The 24,031-nt window shown below is 33.2% G+C and overlaps 1 protein-coding gene across 3 annotated transcripts; it reads right to left on the bottom strand.

Moving 5' to 3' along the window:
* Positions 1-643: 643 nt before the first annotated feature.
* LOC126813025 (flotillin-1) lies at positions 644-22,731 on the bottom strand. 3 transcript variants are annotated; one of them, XM_056102074.1, is made up of 12 exons: positions 22,585-22,731; positions 19,729-19,804; positions 17,448-17,538; positions 16,264-16,407; positions 13,977-14,096; positions 11,179-11,274; positions 9,195-9,347; positions 6,938-7,165; positions 5,399-5,536; positions 3,119-3,283; positions 2,339-2,396; positions 644-2,027 (listed from the first exon to the last, which is right to left on the bottom strand). In XM_056102074.1, exons 1-11 carry the CDS (start codon positions 22,628-22,630, stop codon positions 2,370-2,372), a joined length of 1,284 nt encoding a protein of 427 aa, XP_055958049.1. In that variant the 5' UTR covers positions 22,631-22,731; the 3' UTR covers positions 644-2,027; positions 2,339-2,369. The 3 variants fall into 3 exon arrangements, with proteins under 3 accessions (XP_055958049.1, XP_050395080.1, XP_050395081.1); XM_050539123.2 differs by lacking the exons at positions 644-2,027; positions 17,448-17,538 and adding an exon at positions 18,545-18,635 and having other exon boundaries at positions 2,106-2,396; XM_050539124.2 differs by lacking the exons at positions 644-2,027; positions 11,179-11,274 and adding an exon at positions 11,530-11,625 and having other exon boundaries at positions 2,107-2,396.
* Between the last annotated feature and the right edge of the window lie 1,300 nt (positions 22,732-24,031).

Raw genomic sequence — 24,031 nt, 5'->3', positions numbered from 1 at the left:
TGCATAAATAGCATGCAGAAGGGATATACCTTTTCTACATACAAGTAGCACAAAATTTAAATTACGTTTAAATACATGTATGTTAAAGATACCTTATGTAATATTTACATAAAGAGCTGGTCGTTCTTCTATAATAGTTTAAAAAGAGATAGTTCAAAATTAATATATTAAAATTGTTTTCAAATTACTCTATTTTAAGCGACCATATCAAAGTTTTTACAGGTTAAGCAACGCCACTTGACGATGTGTTTGTTTCTTAGGGGCATTCCAACTATTGGTACTTCCACTAGTAAATTAGTAAAATGGAAAAGCTGAAGAAAGGTGAGACACCCATTGAGCTTAAATTGCATTTAAGGATGATGTGTGTCAGTTTGGCACACATCAATTTGTCGTCCAGGCCACCAAGTTTGATGTCATCAAAACCATCAGTTTTGGTACTCACGCCTTCTTGAATTATGGATTTAAGGATGATTGTGTCATTTGAAAGGTTAGGTTGGCAAATATCAAAGTATTTGTTCTGATGGTCAGTTGTCTAGGAATGGGTATACGTGTACTTATTTTCACAATCATTTGCCTACTCACAACCTAAGAGTAGACTACTGGTCCAAACATTCAGACTATAAATACAACAGGACAACATAAGTAATTTTAAGGAGCTTATATTTTAATGTACTAACATGAACTTATACAAATATGACAATTGGTTATTAAAAATGCTTAGGTTGTAAAATAATAACCAAATATTAACAACTAAAATATGATGTTAATAATACTGAAGATATAGAACATAAAATAGTTTTACACAATAATTAAATCAATTACAGCCTAATATATCTTTATAATCTCTAAGTCTAATACAGGCAGAGTTTTAAAAAGGTAATTATTGCAAAAAAAAAATCATGGCAAGAGTATGCTATCAGATTTTCTTTGCAGCGAATTGGATTATTCAGATACTGAGTATGTGACCAAAAGTACAATAAAGATATGATTTATAAAAGTTACAGTAAGGTATATTCTGAACAGCATACAACTTATCGAAGCAGATGGTGCACCTTTTTTGTGTTAAAGTAGATGTCAAAAGTGTAACACCACCCTGCCCATCTCTTTCTGCTTAGCCTCCTTTGGAACTCAAAACTTTGTATCATGGCTTATTTCAATTTAAGAATCTTATAAAGAATTACGGTGAAATATACCTGTATTCTCCACGACAGAACAAACAACGTTTTCAAAAAATTCTTACTGAGCATAAAAGTGTTTGATAAATTTGAAGCATATAAAATTATGAGCTGAAGTAAAACATAAATTAAAATAATAAAAAAAAATATGAACAAATGTACAAATTAATAATAATAATGTATGAATAATCAATAATTTGATGTTGTGTTTTAAAAGAAAAATACTTGATAATGATTATAGGAAAAATTTGTAATTTCGGCAAAGACAGCTAGAGCTTTGATTGTCGTAAACTTTTGAAATGAGATAAAGAAATTTGTATGGAAACAATTTACATTTTCCAACAACTTGTGTAAAAGTTGTGTTTAACTGATCATTATCCAAATCTGATTTTTTTTTTTTTAATGACATTCCACAAATTATGCTTTAGACTAGTGGCACTGTTCATCACATTATACATTAAATTCCTATAATGAAAAATCAGAGATTGCATTGACGAGATGACCAGAAATAATTTGAGCATAAGGCAAATTTAAAAACTAACCCAGGGTCAAATTCACTTATTGTGTATCATCCTTTTTGAGAGAATGCAAGAACAGACTGACTAAATTAATGACAAGATGAGAACACTAGATCTATACTAATGAAAATATGAATATCATTCACAACACATTTTATATACAATAGAAAACACTACAGGACAATTTAAACATTTGATTAGAACCACTGTATAAAAATGAAGAAAAAATACCATTATTTTTAAAGTTATAAAACACCATGAGAGATAAATATTCGAACATAAAATCTCAATATACAAGAACATATGGTTAAATGTTTTAAGTTTAAAAAAATCAAAGTTGTTTTTAATGAACTGAAGTTACATGTATAATTTAGTTAAATGTTTTAAAGTTTAAAATTTCAAAGTTGATTTTAATGATTTGAATATACATGTACAATTTGGTTAAATGTTTTTAATTTTAAATTTCATAGTTGATTTTAATGAGCTGAATATATATGTATAATTTGTGTTGTCAATTTTTTTTATAAAAATTACTATGGTTTATAAAAACTGTTTCACTTTGTTCATTTCACAAAATGTATTTATAACATTTATTGGTATTTGATGATATAAAATTTCATATTTGAAGGATTTATTTTTGAATTATTTTCTTGTATAAAAGTGGTAGACATACATGTTAATGTCTTTGTGAGATTTTCATCGTCTGAAAAAGAAATTAAAATACAGTTAATTAACTTTGGTAACGCTTATTTACTAAGAAATCTATATAATACTTGTAGATAGGTCTGCAACTGCTGTGCTTTGTTTTGAGGTAAAGAAAGAGACAAATGGTTAAATTACGGCATTTCATATAAAAGATAGGTTGCCAGGCAACGAAACATACACCCACAGCAGCTAAGTCATCCATGTATCAACAAGGGTTGTCACATTTTTTTTTTTGTTGTTGTTAGAAATGAAAACATTTACAACACACCAAGTAACAACCCATTTCGGTTCTATCAATATCAATTTCCATAATCATTGGAAATCGTTGAAAATTGACAGGCTTATTCATCTCATGAACTTAAACACTGTATATAAATCTAAAGTCAATCAGTTATTAACTTTAGACTCTAAAGCTTCTACACGATTTTTCAAAGAGGTCAACGGCCATAACACTGGCAGTAATTATTGGAAATAGTTAAAAATCAATAGAGTAGACTGAAGTGCCATTGTCCAAGCAAAATTTACTTCAAAGCACACTGCATGGCAAATGCCCGTCTTAATTAACTTTGGTCAATCAGTCCCATAAATTAGAATACTAAACCCAATTTCATTTCATATTTCTTTGCAATGGCAGCTTTGCCAGTACTGTTTTCAATAGAGACCCAAACTTTGATCTGGATCCATAGCTAACTCTCTACTGTCAGGAATTAAAATACTCACTTTCTGAATGTTGATTCCTGTTAGATTCTCAACAACACTTGGTAGTTTCTCCATAATCGTCATCACTTCATTGGTTAATTTCAATGCTCCGACCTCTCCTTTACCACTGGACACCATGGTAACCTTTTTGCAATTGGTCAATGGACCAGAAATCTCGGAAGCAACCTGTAACAATCACAGAAAATAATGTTTTTGCAAACTGTCTAATTTTATGTTTTCAAACACAAATCTCAATCTTTGACAATGCAACTTTTTTTTCTTTTAATTCTTGTTAAAACTGAGGTAACACTGAGATTATATAGAAGTCACACAACATAACTTGTGAAACCTTCTTGAAAAGTCAGTTTAATAAACCACAGAAATTTTTATCCACAAATAGTGTTCTATGTTACAATTACTAAATGCAATTCACAGAATAAGTTTCAAATAATATATTATTCATTTTTAAAAGTAATAATGTTTCAGCATAGTTCAGCAGAGGAAGTTTTAATGTGTGAATTCATCTAATTCTTCCCCTTTCAAGTACCCCCTCTCCTCTCCCCCTCCCCAAATCCTATGGGGCTGATCGAATTTATATTTCAACAGGGTTCTTCCTTAAAACCAAAATGAACACTCTCTGCAGTTCTAAAGATAGGTTGCCAGGCAACGAAACATATGCCCACAGCAGCTAAGTCGTCCGGGCAGTCAACAAGTGTTGTCATATATTTTTTATTTTTTCAGAAATGAGAACATTTACAACACATGAAAATCTGATTATAATTAATAACCCATGAAGTAATTATCAGAAAACATTAGAATTTGTTTCGATTGTTTGCCTCGTGACCTTAAACAAATAATATTAACTTTAGCCTCTAGAGGGTCCACAAGATATTTCAAAGTGTTCAAGGGCCATAAGTTTGGCAGTAATTATCGGATATCGCTGAGAATCAATAGGATTCTTCATCGCATGACCTTAAATACTGTGTATAAATTTAACGACAATCAGATATTAACTTTAGCTTCTAGAGGGTCCACAAGATTTTTCAAAGTGTTCAAGGGCCTGACCTTAAATACTGTGTATAGATTTAAAGACAATCAGATATTAACTATAGCCTCTAGAGCTTCCAAAAGCAATTGTGGACTCAGGCCTGACGGGCGCAACGACAATATATGACCACATTTCAATGTGGGCATATAACCAGCGGCTGCCAGGCAGGATACGCCCACATTTTCGAGAGATGGATAGAGAACAAGCTAACAAGAAAGTGATTTTTCCTACAATCAAGGGCCATAATTCAGGAAATTACAATTCGATATGCGCATATATCGAAAGGAACTGAACGAACGGCAGCCATTTTGTCTGTCAATTTTGGGCCGATTTTCACGAAATTCGAATTCAGTCGTCCCTAGGGTGTAACGGTGATATAATACGTTTTTTTAAATCGGGTAAAAATTATGAATTCTATAGGGTCCACAAGCTAAAAACGTGATTTTTCGTACAATCAGGGGTCATAATTCAGGAAGTTACGGTCCGATATGCACGAATATCGAAAGGAACCGAGATCTTTGGGTTATAAACTTACATTTCAAGTTTAAACAAAATCGGATAAAAATTGTGACCCCTATAGGGTCCACAACCTTGATATACCATATTCTTACGCTATTTTGGAACGAATGGCAGCCATTTTGTCTGTCAATTTTGGGCCGATTTTCACGAAATTCGAACTCAGTCATCCTTAGGGTGTAACGGTGATATAATAGAACGTTTTTTTAAATCGGATAAAAATTATGACTTCTATAGGGTCCACAAGCTAAAAACGTGATTTTTCGTACAATCAGGGGCCATAATTCAGGAAGTTACGGTCCTATATGCACGAATATCGAAAGGAACCGAGATCTTTGGGTTATAAACTTACATTTCAAGTTTCAACAAAATCGGATAAAAATTGTGACCCCTATAGGGTCCACAAGCTAAAAATGTGATTTTTCGTACAAACAGGGGCCATAATCCATGAAGTTTCGATCCAATACATGCCAATATCGAAAGCAGCCAAGATCTTTTGGGGATAAACCTATATTTCAAATTTCGTCGAAATCGGATAAGAATTGTGACCTGTAGAGAGTCCACAAACAATTGTGGACGTCTGGACGGACAGGGGCGACGGCATAATACGTCCACATGAAAATGTGGGCGTATAAAAAGAATTGTAGTGTGTAGAGTGTTCACTAGAAAAGTTTAACAGCCCCCTAGACATAGGTGACGAGATTAAATGTGGGCATATAAAAATATGTAAATGGTACCTTAGGCAGTGTTTCTAAAACCATATCAATCATAGCAGCATCTTGGTAATCCTTCCAGGCATCGGCCTTCTTTGCCATCTGTTCAGCTTCAGCTTTAGCTTTTGCTTCAATAGCATAGGCTTCAGCTTCACCTTTCAACTAGAGTATAAAGAAAGTAGAAATTGTCATATTCAAAATCCATACATTTGTCCATTTACCATGTTGAACAAAAACCCCAACATGCAGTGGCTTAGACAGGAACATGGTAATCACTGTATATAGGTAAAATCAATTATGTGGCATGTAATTCTTTATATATAAGCACTATGCAATCAACATTATGTATTCTTAATCATCACCTTAAATTTGAAGGCAGATTACCAGAGGGAAAGATGCACGACATTTGTCAGGGCTGGACAATAATTTCAATAAATAAAATAGCAATATGTAAATTTTATTGATAATATTTTTTTACCAGTAAAAATACCGCAATAGTCCAATCTATATTATGGCCATTCCTCCAATAGAGAGAAAGAAATGGGGTTTTTACGTCCACTCAACACAAACTAGGTCATCTTGGGACTAACACATGTTTTAATCTAATTTCAATAATTCGCTTGAGTGTAGGGATCTTTAGCAGTGGGAGGAAACCGGAGGACCTGGAGAAAACCCACGAGGCTTGACAGGCGATCCTACTCCTTGTCACCAGTGGCTGCGCCAGCCGTCAGTGATTGGAGGGGCAAAGCTGGGGCAAAGTCCAAGGTGAAGGGGGCAAAGGCACGAGCTTTAACTAGGGGTAGGGGGCCTCCCCCAGAAAATTTTTAAAAACAGGTTGCCGGAAATGCAGCCTGGCAGTATTTCAGGCACTGATCGGTGAGGTAAAGTGTCAAACGAACGGACTTGCGAATCACGACGAAGCCTACTCAAGAGCGTCAAAGTAGGGAGTCCTCCCCCAGAAAATTTTGAAAAATAGAATGCCGGAAATGCTGTCTTACAGGCACCAATCGCCGAGATAAATAGATCTGACCAGATACCGTCCATCGCCCGATCACTAGTTTATCCGACTAGAGAACAAAATGTCAAACGAACGGACTTGCGAACCTCAACGAATTCCCCTTGTGAGCGCCAAAGTAGCGAGTCCATTGGGGACCTCGCCACAAAAATTTTGAAAAATAGACTGTCGGAAATGCTCTACAACATGCAAGTTTATGACTGAGTGAGGATGTGGGATTTATTCACCGTAGAAGGTATTAATTACCGAAACGTATCACAAATACTTTTTTTTATTTTCTAAAAATATTTTTTAAAACAGAGGGCAGACCAGATTAATGGGGGGGCAAATGACAATAAATTTTGGATACTGCAATAATCCAATATATTGCTTGACTCTATATCTCTTTTTCCCTAATAATATTCTCTGGAGTAAGATTATATTATATTGAAACATATGTAAGCTTGAACTCACAATGATTTAAATTTACATGCTTTTCATTGAAATCTGCTTGAAGGATTTATCACCTCTTTTCTAGTCTTTTGTCTTGAAGCAGTATAATATTTTACCTGAATAGCCTCCGCTTCAGCCTGAGCCTCCATAACAATTTTAGCTCGGTTAGCCTCGGCAATTTTTTCCATGCGGTATTTTTCTGCTTCGGCAGGCTTGCGAACTTGAGCTTCCAATTCCCTTTCACGTCTAACAATTTCTTGATCCTGTACTTGAATCATCTGAGTTCTTTCAACGACGGTAATTTGCATCTGTTCTTCTTGAATTTTTTGTTTAGTTTTAGCAGCCTACATGAAATAAAGATAATATTATATTATTTAAGTAAAAATGCAAGATGTAAATTATCTGCATGCTGATGGACCATAACATAGAGAGAGAGAGAGAAATGGAGTTTAACGTCCACTCGACACAAACTGGGTCATTTCGGGACTAACATATGGTTTAATTTTATTTCAATAATTCGCTTGCGGGTAGGGGTCTTTAGCTGTGGGAGGAAACCGGAGGACCCGGAGAAAACCCACGAGGTTGGACTGGCGACCCTACTCCTTGTCACGTACAACCGGGGATTCGAAACCACGCCAGTTGACTCAATGACAGGCTTTATGATACAGCACGCACGTGCTAACCATTCGGCCACCCAACCTCCCCGGACCATAACATATAATATATGGACTTTCCAACGAGCCAATTTTACATATGACGGTTAATTTGAGATTAACAATATTAAGTACCACAATTGACTTTAACTCATCGACACATCCAGTAACAAACTGTACGAACAGGTGCACCATCCGTATAGCAACAATAAAGTAAATGTGAGTTACTGTTTTTGTTATAAAATCTACATCATAAAAAACATTAAAATCTATTTTTCAATATATCATTATTGGCTAAAAAAACTATCCACATATTCTTAACACACTCGTATGGATTCTACAGAATAACCATTAGTAGGGTGCCCTGAGCTGAAAAAATCTCGAAAACTATTTACAGTTATGGCACTACATCTACAACAACCCTAGATAATCCCTTTATCACAAACTATCAAGAAACTGTATCTGCATGCTATATTTCCTAAGATATATCCATTTGAATGTCTGTTAAAATGCACTGCTTTTGTGTACGCGCGGCCGACATATTTGATTTGGGTTGTCAATGTTAACGGAGTTATGTTTTTTTTGGTCATCTAAAATTTGTGATTTCTTTTCCGAAAAGAATGAACCACCACTAACATTCAGGAATATTCGTTTAAATCGTGATTTGCTATTGGACCAAATCTGCTCAATAATTTCATTGAATTTCAGATCACCGAGCATGTGCAACGCAGCTCTGTTTTGGATCAGCCATTCCCGTGTGCTTAATGTGTGCAGCCCAATTTAAATTTAGACGCCATTTTGAATTTCTCAAAAAGCTCACGGGTGACCAAGGTTCACCTGGCAGATTCTGAAAGAGGACACTCTAGGCTACTAAAATCAATCATAAAAAATACTTTGTATACTATTTTCAGGTTCAGCCCATCCTCGGTTACCCAGTGTACTCATTCCGTTCTACTCCACTATACCCTGGGTTAATCTATGGGGGAGACACGTTTTCAAGTTATCCGCCCTTGATGATTGTGCTATTGATATCGACCAATCCCATAAATTGTTATTTGAAAAGAAATTGGCAAAGGGAAGTAACTCTCATCGGGCAATGTTAGGAGTTGGCCTATTCTAAATGCTTAATTATTAACAACCAATTTTATATTATGTTAATGAAGTCCAGACATTCATATAATAATGTAGGGTCATTAGTTTTATCAAGAATTGTTCGTTCATTCCCGGAATTTTATGTCCACGTTATATCGTACCGTTATTGTGAATCAAATTGCCAAGTATAAGTTCAATAATAATAAACATAACAGAATGACATATTTCAGACAAAGAACGAATAGTAATAATAATAACAAAAGTCAAACATATAGATGTTATACATATTTGAAATCAACAATACATACTACAGATTTTGATAATACAATTAAATATAAATAAATTATAAATATATAGATTATTTACATCAATCATTCAGTAAATGGGCATGAATATGGTTATCTACCCTTATAAAAACGAAGGCGAAACGATTGGTTTGTAAACTGTTTTCTGATTGGTTCGTAGACTGTAGCTACATTCTAGGCCAGGGCACATAATTTGAAATCGTGGAAACCCTATGGATTAACCCAGGGTATAGTGGAGTAGAATGGAATGAGTACACTGGGTTCAGCCATACTTCTGCCAGACCACATACAGCATTTAGTGATTTACTTTTATTTAATCCTACCTGTAGTTCATAGGCCATTTCAGCAGATGCTTTCATAGTGTGTACTTCCTGATCATAAGCAGCTTTTTTTAAGTGGAAATCTCTCTGGGCTTTAGCAATCTCAATATCATTGGCATAACGTGCAGCCATACGTTTCTCCTCAGCTATGGCTTCCTATTAATATTATACAAAATAAAATGCTATAAAACATGCAATGTATTTTGTTATTTCTATCATTTTGTTTCCAATATTGAGTTACAGAATATCAAATAATAATAATATAAGCTTTGGTACTGAATTTTAAGTCTTTAATTTGAATGTTTAATAGGCATTTGAATGAGTATTAATTTGAGCCATTACAATGGCTCAAAAAATCTACCAGTACGTATTTTTAAGAAACAAAAAAAACCAAAAAACAAACAAACAGGGAATATAAAGCATTTATTGCTATAACTGGTAAGATAAAAAAATGTAGATATTAATGGAAAGATGAGGAAAATGAGGAGGAACGTCATAGTAACAGTCAAATAATATCACATTATTTTAGCACCCTTTTAATTCAAAATGGTTCCGAGATTCCATTATTTCAAAATAGTGGATAACCTTTCTCAAAACAGTGAAGAGACCAGCATTATTTCAATTCAAATGGTAGAGACGTTCGTTCTTTTAAGACACGTTTTCTCTTCTCATTAGTCATGAAACCCACAGAGCTTTTGTAAAGTGGAAAATCTTTTAAAAATAAAATTAAGCTGTGTATAACACTTGAAAGAGATTTTCCATTTTACAGGCCCTTGTGATTTAATTTATTGCATATCGCAGGACTGTTCTATTGCATTTTTTGTCAGAATTAAAAATTAAATTCACAGAACAGTAATAAAAGTTTCAATCAGTTGAAATGGTTAAATATCATCATGACTTATGTGACAGGCAGGATTTGATCATAAGGAACAATGACTTAAAATTAGTTGACATTTCCTCATAATTTGTATTGGTGTAAAGAAAAGTTTGAGAGTTAGTAATAACTAAAACTGTACAAATAAAGGAATGACTTTAGGGTTAAAATTTGTAGTTTGAAGTTCCAAAATTCAAAGAAATCTTTTTTTTTGTATTTTGAAGTAGTAGTTTTCAGTAATCCAATTACAAAATCACTATTACATGTACATTGTATGTGTAATACTTTACACTGGTCTTTATGGAGATAAGATACAATATTTAGCAATATGAGCTTCTGATAAAACCATTAATTATTGCCAGTGAGCAAGGTTCACAGGACAAGGCCTGTCCTATGACAACCCTAGGGCTTTTAGATTTGTTCAAACCATGTATAAATAACAACTTGTTATTATATCTTATTTTGAATACAAATTAATCTAAAAGAAAAATAATATCTTCAAATTCAACTTCCATCACATTGCAAAGATCAGCCAACCTGAGCATAAGTTACATGTAGATAGCAATAATGTAATGTTAACATTTATACACACACCATGCAATAATTTCTAATCAACATATTACAAACTGACAAGAAAGGAGCATGTGCCCCGCCCAAAATTAACAACATAAATTATTTAATATTCCTGATATCAGTCATCTTGCGAACTAAGCTGAAAACATGTATGCAAGAAAACTCATAATTAATTTTTATTTTTGAAAATTTCCGAGTAAGGTATATATTTTATTATAAATGCAGTGGAATTATTATCTGACATTAACAGATCAGTTGGCAGTTAGTATCTTATTAAATAAGCGCAAAATTAGAATCTTTTCAAGTCATTCAAGATAATGTCAAAGCAGTCAAATAGATGACTAGCAAGTTCCATTAAAAGTCTCAAAGTAACATGAAGTTAAGCTTCTTTAGATGGACAGACAAGTTCAATGAAAAAACCTTACTCCTTTCCAAGGGCGGGGTACAAAAACATACGACCATAGAATAAGATACTATGTTTAAACTCGATCTCATTGTATAGCCACATGTTTAATTCCTTTTAAGGAACTTCAATTTCACCTTAATACCAGAATCCTTACGGGCCTCTGCTTCACCTATTCTGGCATCTCTTTTAACTTGGGCAGTACGAGCCATACCCAAAGATTTAAGATATCCCTAATTTAAAAAGAAATGTCATGGTTGAGGTTAGTCCAGAGGAGATTATAAACAGATGATATGAATTGAGCATGTTTTTTGTAATCATCACAGCAACTGAGTAATTTCTTAATTCAAATTCATGGGAAATTTCACGTCCCTACAATTACATGTAAAGTAGTACAACCAAAATCAGAGCCGGATGAAGAAAAAAAAACATGGTCAAAATGAGACCTATGACCCCAGAGGATAGTTATCTGATATGGGTGTTATCACCTTTATACCCGATTCACATCGAGCCTCAGCTTCCCCTATTCTAGCATTACATTTAACTTGAGCAGTTCGAGTCATACCTAATGCTTGTAAATAGCCCTGAAACAAAGGTCTAGCTTAGTAATTGATTATAAATAATCTTAAAGTATCTTTTTTTTGTTTCATTCAAGATTTCAAAAATATGAACAAAATTGACACTTCTAAAAGTTCCTTCAGTATATCTGCTTTTTTTTTAAAAAATAGATCTAAACAAAAATATTGTACTTTATCTAATACATGTAGCGGAGTATTTAATCTTATATACCACAAGGAAAGAATTAGCTTAATGAAATATGATAACAAAAATATGATGGTACACACATTAAGTTAGCTTGTATACTTTAGCTTACGTATTGTCAAAGGGATTCTATAACTTGTAAGTTTATTAAAGTACATAAAAATCTATGCACATTCTATCAAAATATCGCGGTAACATTAATAATTCTGATTGAAAAACGTCAATTTGCACATTGATAATGAATAAACATCAACAATTTCTTGTAACATATCTGGCAACTAGCATTAATATTTTTTCTCTCAGAATTGATACATATACACAGTTATAGAACCCTGACAATGCATCACTTCCCACATGAATACAGATATTCTTAATTACAAATTATCTTATTAATTATATTTCAAGATAGGTTGCCAGGCAACAAAACATACGCCCACAGCAGCTAAATCGTCCGAGCAGTCGATAAGGGTTGTCACATATTTATTCTTTTGTAGGTAATTAGGGGAATTTAATAGACAATTTCATACAGATGACATTATAATTTCCGTTGTTTGAAGGTTCACAAGGTTCTAAAATCTAAAACAAGGGCCGTAACTCTGGAAGCAATCTACAGAAATTGTTCAAATTCGACAGGCTTTTTTCGTTTTAATAATTCAAATAATGCATATGAATTTCATCCAGATCGGATGATAACTTTTGTTGTTCGAAAGTTCACAATGTTCAACAAAGTAAATCAAGGGCCATAACTCTAGACGTAATTGATGGAAATTGCTGACATTCAATAGGCTTGTTTGTCTTCATTTCACTAATTTAGGTGATAACTGAAACTCAATAGGCTTGTTCGTTTTACTAATTCAAATGATACATATAAATTTCATACAGATCGGATAATAACTTTTGTCATTAGAGCGTTCACAAGATTCAACAAAGTGAAACAAGGGCCATAACTCTAGATGTAATTTACGGAAATTGCTGAAATTCAATAGGCTTCTTTGTTTTACTAATTTAAATGATGCATATAAATTTCATACAGGTCGGTTGATAACTTTTGTCGTTAGAGCGTTCACAAGGTGCAACAAAGTGAAACAAGGGCAATAACTCCAGAAGAAATTAATGGAAATTGCTGAAATTCAATAGGCTTCTTCCTTTCACTAATTTAAATGATGCATATCAATTTCATACAGATCGGTTGATAACTTTTGTCATTAGAGCGTTCACAACATTCAACAAAGTGAAACAAGGGCCATAACTCTAAATGTAATTAACGGAAATTGCTGAAATTCAATAGGCTTCTTTGTTTTACTAATTTAAATGATGCATGTAAATTTCATACAGATCGGTTGATAACTTCTGTCGTTAGAGCGTTCACAAGGTGCAACAAAGTGAAACAAGGGCCATAACTCCAGAAGAAATTAACAGAAGTTATTGAAATTAAATAGGCTTCTTCATCTCACTAATGCAAACAACATATATCAATTTCAAAACAATCGGTTGATAAATGTAGTCTGTAGAGTGTTCACAAGAAATTGTGGACGATGGACGGACGGACGGACGGGGGCGACGGCAATATACGACCACATTTCGATGTGGGCGTATAAAAAGGGATACATGCAATCCAATGTATACTTACTAAAAATATATGGCTACATATTATTCAAATCAATCAGTAGCTACCTTTATAGCAATAATAATTAAAGCCAGCACTTTCTTTTTGAAAGTTTTGTTTTAATACCTTAGTGTGTTAAAAATAAACGCCTTAACAATAAATTGCATTTAAATTTTGTTTTGTTTTGTTATGAAATTGATCTTTTTCTGGAGTTATCTCCCTACATTCACTTACATTCTTGCATGTAATCAAAAGGGGTATTATTTCACGGTACTTCCAGTTGGCATAACAGCTTCATAAATTAGATACTAATGGGTAATATACTATTATATCGCAGTATCAGCTGGGGTTTTAAATAAAATGGTTTGATCTTATGAAACTTATTATTCGCTTATATTCTTTACCAATTTAAATTTTTAACGTTTGTTGCCAAAGCTCTATTTCATCCCCAAATATTGGAATAGTTTGATTATTATCCCTGGTGTACTCATGTGGGTGTGAATACTGATCGTCAAAACATATCATGAAATAAAAAATTAGTTTTAACACAAGATAAAATTCTCCAACCTCCTCATCACGGATATCCTTTAATGTGTAACTGACAACAGTTATACCCATATTAACCAAATCTGATGATGCAACTTCAAATACAGCCTTTGAGAACTTCTTTCTATCTTTATAGATTTCCTTCAGGAAGAAAACAAGTGCATTTAGTGTATTGATACGACCATATTCAAATGCATTTATGTAATGAATGATAAGATAAGACCATATTCTGACATTACTACTCAGGGTAGAGCTTGGAAAGGAGGCACCACAAATTCTCATAAAAGTTGACCCTAGTAGCTTAAACATCTTGCTTTGCTTGCTCTTCCCAAAAGCTCCTGGCTACAAATCACTAAGTTTTGAAATTGAGAAAAAAATATTTTAATCTTAATTCAAATTGATTTGCAAATTTGCATAAATGTAAAGCATAGTGCACAAGACTACATTCATAACAGTCAGTTAATTTGAAATTGTTTGTGGTAATGGTCTCCATTACCATAGATTATTAAAGATACATTAGTTAAGAGTTTAATATAGAGTTAGTCATTCTTGCTAAAAGAATCACTGATTGTTTGATTGAAAACGATAACTCTACCCACGCATTCTCGATTATCAAGTAACATTCTCAATGGCTACAGTCAATCTGTTTTCCAGAGGCTTCTAATACCTCCGTAAATAACGGCTCCTTTCAATATTTGACGTTACTGGTCCAGGCAGAATGGTGCCTTTTACTCATTTTACATACCCATTTACACTAAATAGGAAATATTTTTTACCTACATATACCCCAAACACCTTTATTTTTCCAATGCTTAAAAAGATAGATTGCCAGGCAACGAAACATACGCCTACAGCAGCTAACTCATCCGAGCGGTCGACAAGGGTTGTCGCATATTTATTCCTTTGTAGGTAATTAGGGGCCTTTACAAGACAGTTCCATACAGATCAGATTATAATTTTTGCCGTTTGAGGGTTCACAAGGTTCTACAAACTGAAACAAGGGTCTCAACTCTAGAAGTAATCTACAGAAATTGTTGAAATTTGACAGGCTTTTTCGTTTTACTAATTAATTTAAATAATGCATATAAATTTCATACAGATCAGATGATCACTTTTGTCATACAAATGTTCACAAGGTTCACAACCGCCATAACTCTAGAAATTATTGACGGAAATTGCTGAAATTCAATAGACCTCTGTTTCACAAATTTAAATGATGCATATAAATTTCATACATATCGGATGACAACTTTCGTCAATCGAGCATTAACAAGGTTGAACAAAGTGAAACAAGGGCCATAACTCTAGAAGTAATAAACAGAAATTGCTGAAATTCAATAGGATTCTTCTCTTTACTAATTTAAATGATGCAAGTAAATTTCATAGAGATCGGCAGATAACTTTTGATGTTAGAGCATTCACAAGGTTCAATAAAGTGAAACAAGGGCCATAACTCTAGACGTAATAAACGGAAATTGCTGAAATTCAATAGGCTTCTTCGTTTCCCTAATTTAAATATTGCATATAAATTTCACAAAGATCAGATGTTAACTTTTGGCATTAGAGCGTTCACAAGGATTAACAAGGCAAAACAAGGGCCATAACTCTAGACGTAATAAACAGAAATTATTGAAATTAAATTGGCTTCTTCATCTCACTAATGTAAACAACATATATCCAATTTAAAACAATTGAATGATAACTTTTGGCGTTAGAGCGTTCACAAGAAATTGTGGACAATGGACGGAGACAACAGCAATATACGTCCACATTTCCATGTGGGCATATAAAAAATTTCTAGAATTTAATTTGCATAAGAACAAAAGTTAATATTGAGGGCTCATTAAGTCACACTGATGTCATCCCTATCAGTGATTGTAGCGGCCTAGCAAATATTCACTGCTGATCAGTGTGGGCTACGGCACCTTCGATTAGCAGACCTTTCATCGGCAGTCTCCCGTAGTGACGTCAGTTATTACGGTAAACGTTAGCTTGGTCAGCTATTTATTGATTTAATTATGAAATGTTTAAATCCAAGCTGTATCCAAGCCATCCAAGGGTCTACAGAGTAGATTTTGAGCTTGGCATGTAAATAAAGGTCTAATTAATAATTTTTATAACATCTGGAGCCTAAAAAAGACTTGCAATAGAGAGATTTAGCTCATAACTAATGTATCTTTAAAGGACATGAAGAACCTTTATTAAAGTCTATTTATCTTTCACCTCCCAAGACTTTAGTCTAATCTACCTAAATATTTCACCATGGTTACAAGATACATATTATTATATAATAAGGCTTAATACTAACTTCTACGGTCATGTTACCCATCATGGCTCTTTGATGACCTTCTAATGTTTCTTGAGCAATTTTCTGTATTTCAGATTCGGATTTGCCCAAGAAAAGTTCACAAGCAGAGCGCAGCATTTCATCGTTGGATCCTTGTATTCTTACCTGATGAGCACAATAAAATTAAAAAAAACGAAATTATTATGTCAGAAATTATGAAAATAAATTGTGAAACATTGGTATTGAACTGTTAATTTGTGTGACAATTATCTTAAAATCATAAATAGTATTACATGTTGATACTTGATAGACTTGTATATCTATTCATTACTGGGATATACAATTGATTTAAAGTTATTATAAAATGAAATGACAGTTAAATAGTATTGACTAAATTTTACTCTAGCTAGATACATGCATTCAATGACTATAAATGGTAGACCGACATTAAATATGTGCTAACTGGTTAGGGTTAAAATTTCTACCTTTTTAAAATTTATGTGCTCAAAACATACACGTACATGTTTTAATCAGTGCAAATAGACACTATTTGGGATGAATACATTTGTATCTTAGCATATTTGCTCTAGTTGATGGAAAAATAGTGATAAGACAGTTGCTTTTAAAATTAAAATTTAATCAAATTAATAATTACTAATGTAATATTTAAAATTTTGATTATTCTGCAAAACTTTTATAAAAGGTAAAAATGATGCCTGAAAACAGTTCTGTACATTATAAAATTAAAAAAAAAAAGAAAGATATTCTAACCAAGTGTATTTGGTTTCAGTCGATCATTAAAAAAGAAAATAATGCAACTAACCATGTCTTTAATTTAATAGACAAGAAGTGAATCTCTGACATACCAAGTCATGCAATTGTGCCATGCAACTATATTCGGCATAACAATTCATACCGTGATTGGTTATTAGAAATAAAACATTAAGATTTGATAAAAAGATTGGTTATAAGAAATTTAACATTTACATTTGATAAAAAGATTAGATAAGGGGAACATTATCTTAGGCATAACATTAGGATCTTTATTGATCATGGGTATGGAATGATCATAGACAATTCAGGCACATTTGATATGGTTCTAATGAGTAAAAATAAGCCGAAAATTTTATGTACTACATACAGACTTATAAGTAATAGTTACTAATAGAGACACCAAATAAAAGTTGTCATATATTGTATCTCACCTGTGCTATGCCAGTAACAGATATTGCTACCCCTAACTGTGTGTATACATGAGCACTTTCAATAACTAAGGTCAGCACATTTAACGATAATCTGAAAATTATACCAGTATACAGAAACAAAAAAATAAAACTCAACAAAAAAAAATACATGTAGACTGAAGGCAAATTTGGGAACTGGCACACAGCTAATACAGATTTACCAGAAAATAAGATATAAACGTAAACAGCTTGCTTAACTGAAATTGTGCCAAGCTGGTGTTTCCATTTTAAAGATAAGTTTCTGGGACCATAATTGGGTCTCGTTTCTTTATTTTTCCAATCCACTTAATTTTTTCCTTGTAGTACTAGTAGGGATATTTTTCCCCAAATGATGCTCAAAGTATTCAAATGGTGATTATGGAGGAAACAAAACCAGAAGTTAACCACTTGATTATCAGTCCTTAAAATGCACTAAAATCCCTGGAATTGAGAGAATTTTTGAAAACATCCAGTATTTAAACGGATGCATAAAGAAATGGATGGTAAGTAGATTTCTCACTTAAAGAATGTTAGTTTTTAAAATATGAACTATATTTCATTTTTCTTTGCAACAAATTGAAGAATGATAATCAAGTAAATCATATGTTATTAAACTTTTTACTGTAATGGTACAAAGTATTATCCATTTTATAATATTAAATCAGAATAAAATCTTATTTTTTGACAAATCAAAAAGCTATCACCACAACACTTATTATAAAATATGATTGTAAAGATATTTTTATCAACATAAATTACATTACATCTATAAAAAAGTAAAGTATTCTTCATTATTGTGAAATTTTAGAGATCACATAAAACAAAATCAGTCAGTCTTATTTACAAGAATAAGAATGAAATCAAATGGAAGTCTAAAACGTAACATAATGAGACTGCTTATTACTAGTCATCAATTTACTATGGAATGAATATAACTGATAAGCAATCTGATTTTGTGGATAAAAACATCTTGGTTAATGTAGCAAAAGTAATATGTGTTCTTTAAACATGCCTGTCTAGCACTAAAACTATTGACTGGGTAAACCAAACACATGTATTTCACCTAAGGATTGCCTTACCTGGGCTATACCAGTGACAGATATAGCCACACCTTCTTTAGTGTAAACCTGGGGACTTGTGATTGTTAGGGTCAAAGTATTTAAACTCATCCTAATAATTGTGCAACAGAGAGCAGAAATAGAAAAATATATCAATTATTAAATAAATCACTACTGGCATTAAGATCATAATTCAATAATCAAAATTTGGAATGGAATTGGTGTCTTGATGTCTTTTACCTAGTTTTAAAAAGGAACGCATTTTTGTCTTACAATTTTGACATTTAGCACAAAATCGGTTTGATCTCAACGTTATCAATGTACATGTATAACGAATTTTTAACATAGTCATTCCAAAATACAATTAAAAACACATTAAATTCAATAAAATCAACAGTTTTATTTTGACTAGGACAATTGGGGGAGTGTCATTTTAAATTGTATGTGTGACGTGTTTAAAGAAATGTTAATTTGCAGATGTTGAGCCAAATAATTGCGATCTTTAATCAATTTTTAAGGGTTTTATTGAATGAAAAAATTCAATTGAACATTTATTTTTTTTACATTAAAACTTTTCTTTATTGCCTAACGAAAAACATACACCCACATAAGCTAAGTTGTCGAGTCGTGTCAAATTTGACACTTCAAGGAAGGGTTGATGAAAAATGCTGTGTGCTGGTTTATCTATCCATTTTTGCTTTCCTATAAGTTCTTGCATAAGATTTACTGTTTAGCGTATCTTTGCTTTAGTGTGTTACGTTTAATTTGATCGGGAGATGTGTTCATTGACGTCAACCGACAACACTGCAAGAATTGGCTGTGGCACTGCAAGAGAAATGGGCCAGATTGCCCCAAATCGTGATTGGACGGTTGATTAGGAGCATGCCACGACAAATTGCTGAATGTCTGAGGATTGGTGGAGCAATTACTCATTATGAAGACAAAAATCAAAAACGTCCATTTTCACTTTTGACAGGGAATCTCTTTGCGAGTGAAATGGGGCCGTCAGATAAGCCCCCCATATGAACTGTTTATGTTCATGTATAGGCAATTTGCCTGTTATTAACATACACTACATGTAGTTACCTCTAATAAAAACAGCAGTGCATTTCCGCAGTTTTGTATTGTTTCTGAATATCCCCTACTTTTTTTGAAGAGTAGATATGTATACAGAGTTTAAAGATTACATTTCTGTACTAATTTACCTTTGTAATTTCTGGATCATTGGCCATACGAAAACTCTGCCACCAGGAATAAACACAGATCGTGCATGGCAACATCCTGCAAGAAAGTATTGTTGAAAGATGTTAGTTTAATTCAACAGATGGTTACATATCAATTTTCTTTGCTTTTCGCACACATTAATTTTCTTTGCTTTTCGCACACATTAATTTTCTTTGCTTTTCGCACATATTAATTATTATTGCAATTTGCAAAACAGAATTCTATTTCCTCATTGTAATTGTATATAAAGCTTTTTTTGTTTGCAAATTGAAAAATATTCAACCAATAAACTTGTGTTTCTTATAATTCTGCAATGATTACGAAACTTGCGCAAAGGCAGTCTTAGAACCATCCACTACAGTGGCTGGGGGCAAGACATTAGTAAGAAACCATTTCGAATAAAGGTGTAGACTTGCTGACAATACAGTACAGTAAAGATAGGTTGCCAGGCAATGAAACATACGCCCACAGCAGCTAAATCGTCCTTGCAGGCAACAAGAGTTGTTGCATACTTTTACTTTTTTTTGGTAATGAAACATTTATAATACATTAAAATCTGATTAAGAGTAACAACTCATTAAGTAATTATCAGAAAACCATTAGAATTTGTTTGGTTTTTATAAAGTCCTGCCCCATGCTAACATTTAGTATATGAAACTTTTAACATTATGGATTTAGCTGTTCAAGTTATAAAAATTCATTGAAAATCAATATACTTGTTCGTCTCAAGACCTTAAACTCTGTGTATCAATCTGAAGTCAATCGGATGATAACTTTAGCCTCTAGAGCGTCACAAGATTTTTCAAATTGATCAAGGGCCATAACTCTTCATCTCCTGACCTTAAACACTGTGTATAAATTTAAAGTCAATCGGATATTAACTTTGACCTCTAGAGCGCCCACAAGTTGTTTTGAAGTGATCAAGGGTCATAACTCTGGCAGTAATTATTGGAAATTGCTGAAAATAAATAGGCTTCTTCATCTCATGACCTTAAACACTGTGTATAAATTTAAAGTCAATCGGATATTAACTTTAGCCTCTAGAGCGTCCACAAGCAATTGTGGACGGACGGGGGCGACGACAATATACGACCACATTTCAATGTGGGCGTATAAAAACTATTAAAAAAAATCCTACTCAACAATTGGCTTATTAATATTAGTACCTATTAATATTGCTACTTTATGACGCATAAATTATGCCCCCAGATCCATTCATTGGATTTGATATATATGTATATTATATAGTTATTGTTTGAAATGCCTGTGTATCACTGTATAATATATTGACTGTGTGTAAAAAAATGTTTGTGACTTGTCCTTGGCAAGGCTTGGGGTTGTCTTCTGAAATTGCGTATCAAATCCTTCTACACTTACTTTTTAGATCAGTTTTAAATTGAAAGAAAGGCCACTCTTGTCTACTTGTTCAAAATTCGAACCTTCTGGCTTAAGGCTTAAAGTACAATTTCCAGAATCCATAATTTAAAAAATTTATTCTAGTAATAGTATAAAAATGCCAGATCCAAATTCCATCTTGCTTTGTTTTTTATGTTATTTTACTAAAGAGCATCTTGCCACATTACTGTGTAGAAGTTGAGCTAAATAAATACGGTGCCCAAGTAGCAATGCAAAAGCTCGCTAGGGGCGCCACTGATACTATTTTTTATCATGGTCGAAAAATCTGACCTTAGAATGAGCCATTTTTGTTCTGCGACTTTAAGAACGTGTATGAACACAAACATCGATGATTTTACACTTTTCGTGAAGGAGACAAAATGGGGTTTGTGTCGAGCATGGTTTGGACGCCCAGAAAGGTGTTTACAACATATTTTTTATATTCTAAAAAATTAAAATTATCAGGAGAACGTAAAAACGGCACTCGTCACTGGAAGTAAACTTATTTTCTCATAGAATGACCACTTCTCATGTCATATTGACCCATACATTTCATTCACCAACCTATGGAATTAGTGCCAGAATGTGGGTAAACAAACCATATGGAAGAAAAGGAAAAATAACTCCACCCGATTTTAATAAGAAGAAAGTGGTTAAAATGATCTACTTAATTTTTCACGATACTGACAAAAGTGACGAAGCCCTTATGGAATTGGAAAAAATTGAAATCGCTCTCCTGGAATTGATGACAGGATAGGAGAATGACACATGCAATCATATGTAATGCTGTTTATTTGAAGAATAAAACACTGTATTGCTATTATTATATTTCTTTTATATTTATAATAAAAAAGTAAAATAGATGCACCTCTATAAATTACTATATTTAATTCCTGTACCGGCTTAAGTTCATGTCAATAATATTCCCCAATAATTACTGCCTTCGTTTGGTTGTGAGAGAGAGAGAGAGAAATGGGGTTTAATGTCAACTCAACACAAACTAGGTCATTGAGAGTTAGAATGCTAGTAAATATTCAGTTTTAGTCAAATTCACATTTATACAAAAAAAAAACTTTTGCATTGTTACCCATAGATCTACACCATCTACTAACATCAGACAATCAGTCAGACCTTGACCTTTTTTGCTGCAAAATGGAATATCTGTGGAATTCCAAACCCGTTTAAATGCAGTCAAACCTTTAAATCCCCAATAAGTAGGAAACTCCCGCATAGCATCAACTCATCGTTTTACATGACATGGGATATATTATTATTTTTGGTTTGGACTGAAAATCTACCAAATAAACCAGGTCCGTGTGGATTGCGCAAGGTGTTTGGCTTGGCTTCTTGTCTTGCCAAATTAACACAACGACTCAACGAGTACGACTGCAGAAAGCTTTACATACGTCTTGAGTATTTTACTCAAGAATATATATACAAACCACTCAAAACCATCACTTCGTTTGGCCCACATGTTACGAAACCCATGGTGTCTTTTCTGGTCGGTTACTGCAACATAAATTACAACCACAACACTTTTGCTTGTCGGAGATCTAGGCCGACTACAAAATAATGTCGGCAGTGTGGAGTTATCTCTTCACTGATTGGCTGAAATGGAATATTTACCGGACGATATCAACATAGACATTGCAATATCAAGTTGCGAAATAATTTGGGAAATATACCCGTATTGCATAAGCCGTATTATAAATTTCTTAATAATCTGGCAGTGAAACATCAATGGCTTAGGTTATGTCATTTCCAATGCGAATCCTATCTGTTCGCAATTATATGCACATGTCATATTCTTATAATTTATTACAAATTGTACATTATTTTCATATGTATGCAGGAAATATAAAGCCCTCATTCATAATTCATGTCGATATAATGTATATAAAAATTGTTTTGTAAATTTTTTGCAGAGGTTTGTTTTCTTACTTTTGAAAATCATTGCATGGATTAGGACTACAGTGACTGAGGGGAGGAGGGGTAAGGCCTCCACTTTCTCTTCAGCACTGTTGATTTTCAACTTTCGCAACAATAACTCAAACAGTTCATGTTATCACCTGATTTACCAGTTACATATTCCATAGTAGAGTAAATAGTTTTTTCTATAATTATGCTAAAACATATAAATTTCATGATTCTATATCTCACCCACTGCGGGGTTAAGGACAATTCTATTAATAATGGAAGTTAGAACTACATACTAATATTTGGTTTTGACAAAATGACTGGAATAAAATAAAACCAAGTACGAACATTTCTTTCATATTAAATTTGATGGTCGAACTTGAAGAAAATGACTTCATTTCTGACATCATTTTTCCAATAAAATCATTCATTGCCTGGATTATTAGGCCTGATAATGCTCCATGGAACTGCCTTCCAGCAACCCTGTGTAGCTCTAAAGTATGCCCGACCACACCCTAAAATGGGGCTTTTTATATGGTCATAAGTTACATGGCTGAAGCTTATCAGAAACAAGGATCCACACTTGGTAAATACAATTTTCAAAAATCTAACCAAAAATTTGGGGGCTTTTCCCAAGTCAGATCGCTCTAAAGTATGTCCAACCACACCCTAAAAATGGGACTTTTTATATGGTCATCAGTTACATGGATGAAACTTACCAGAAACAAAGATCCATATTTGGAAAACATATTTTTTAAAAATCTAACCAAAAATGTTGGGGCTTTCCTCAAGTCAGATCTTCCTAAAGCCCACCTGGCCACGCCCCAAAAGTGGGACTTTTTATATGGTCATCAGTTACATGGCTGAAACTTACCAGAAATATTGTTCAATGCATGAAAAATGTAATTTTCAAAAATCTAACCATAAATGTGGGGGCTTTCCTCAAGTCAGACGGGCCTTAAAATTGCAGCC

The sequence above is a fragment of the Patella vulgata genome, chromosome 1 (genome assembly GCF_932274485.2).
Source record: "Patella vulgata chromosome 1, xgPatVulg1.2, whole genome shotgun sequence".
NCBI lineage: Eukaryota > Metazoa > Mollusca > Gastropoda > Patellidae > Patella > Patella vulgata.
The sequence above is the reverse complement of the archived record's forward strand: the minus strand, read 5'-3'. Positions and strand labels throughout refer to the sequence as shown.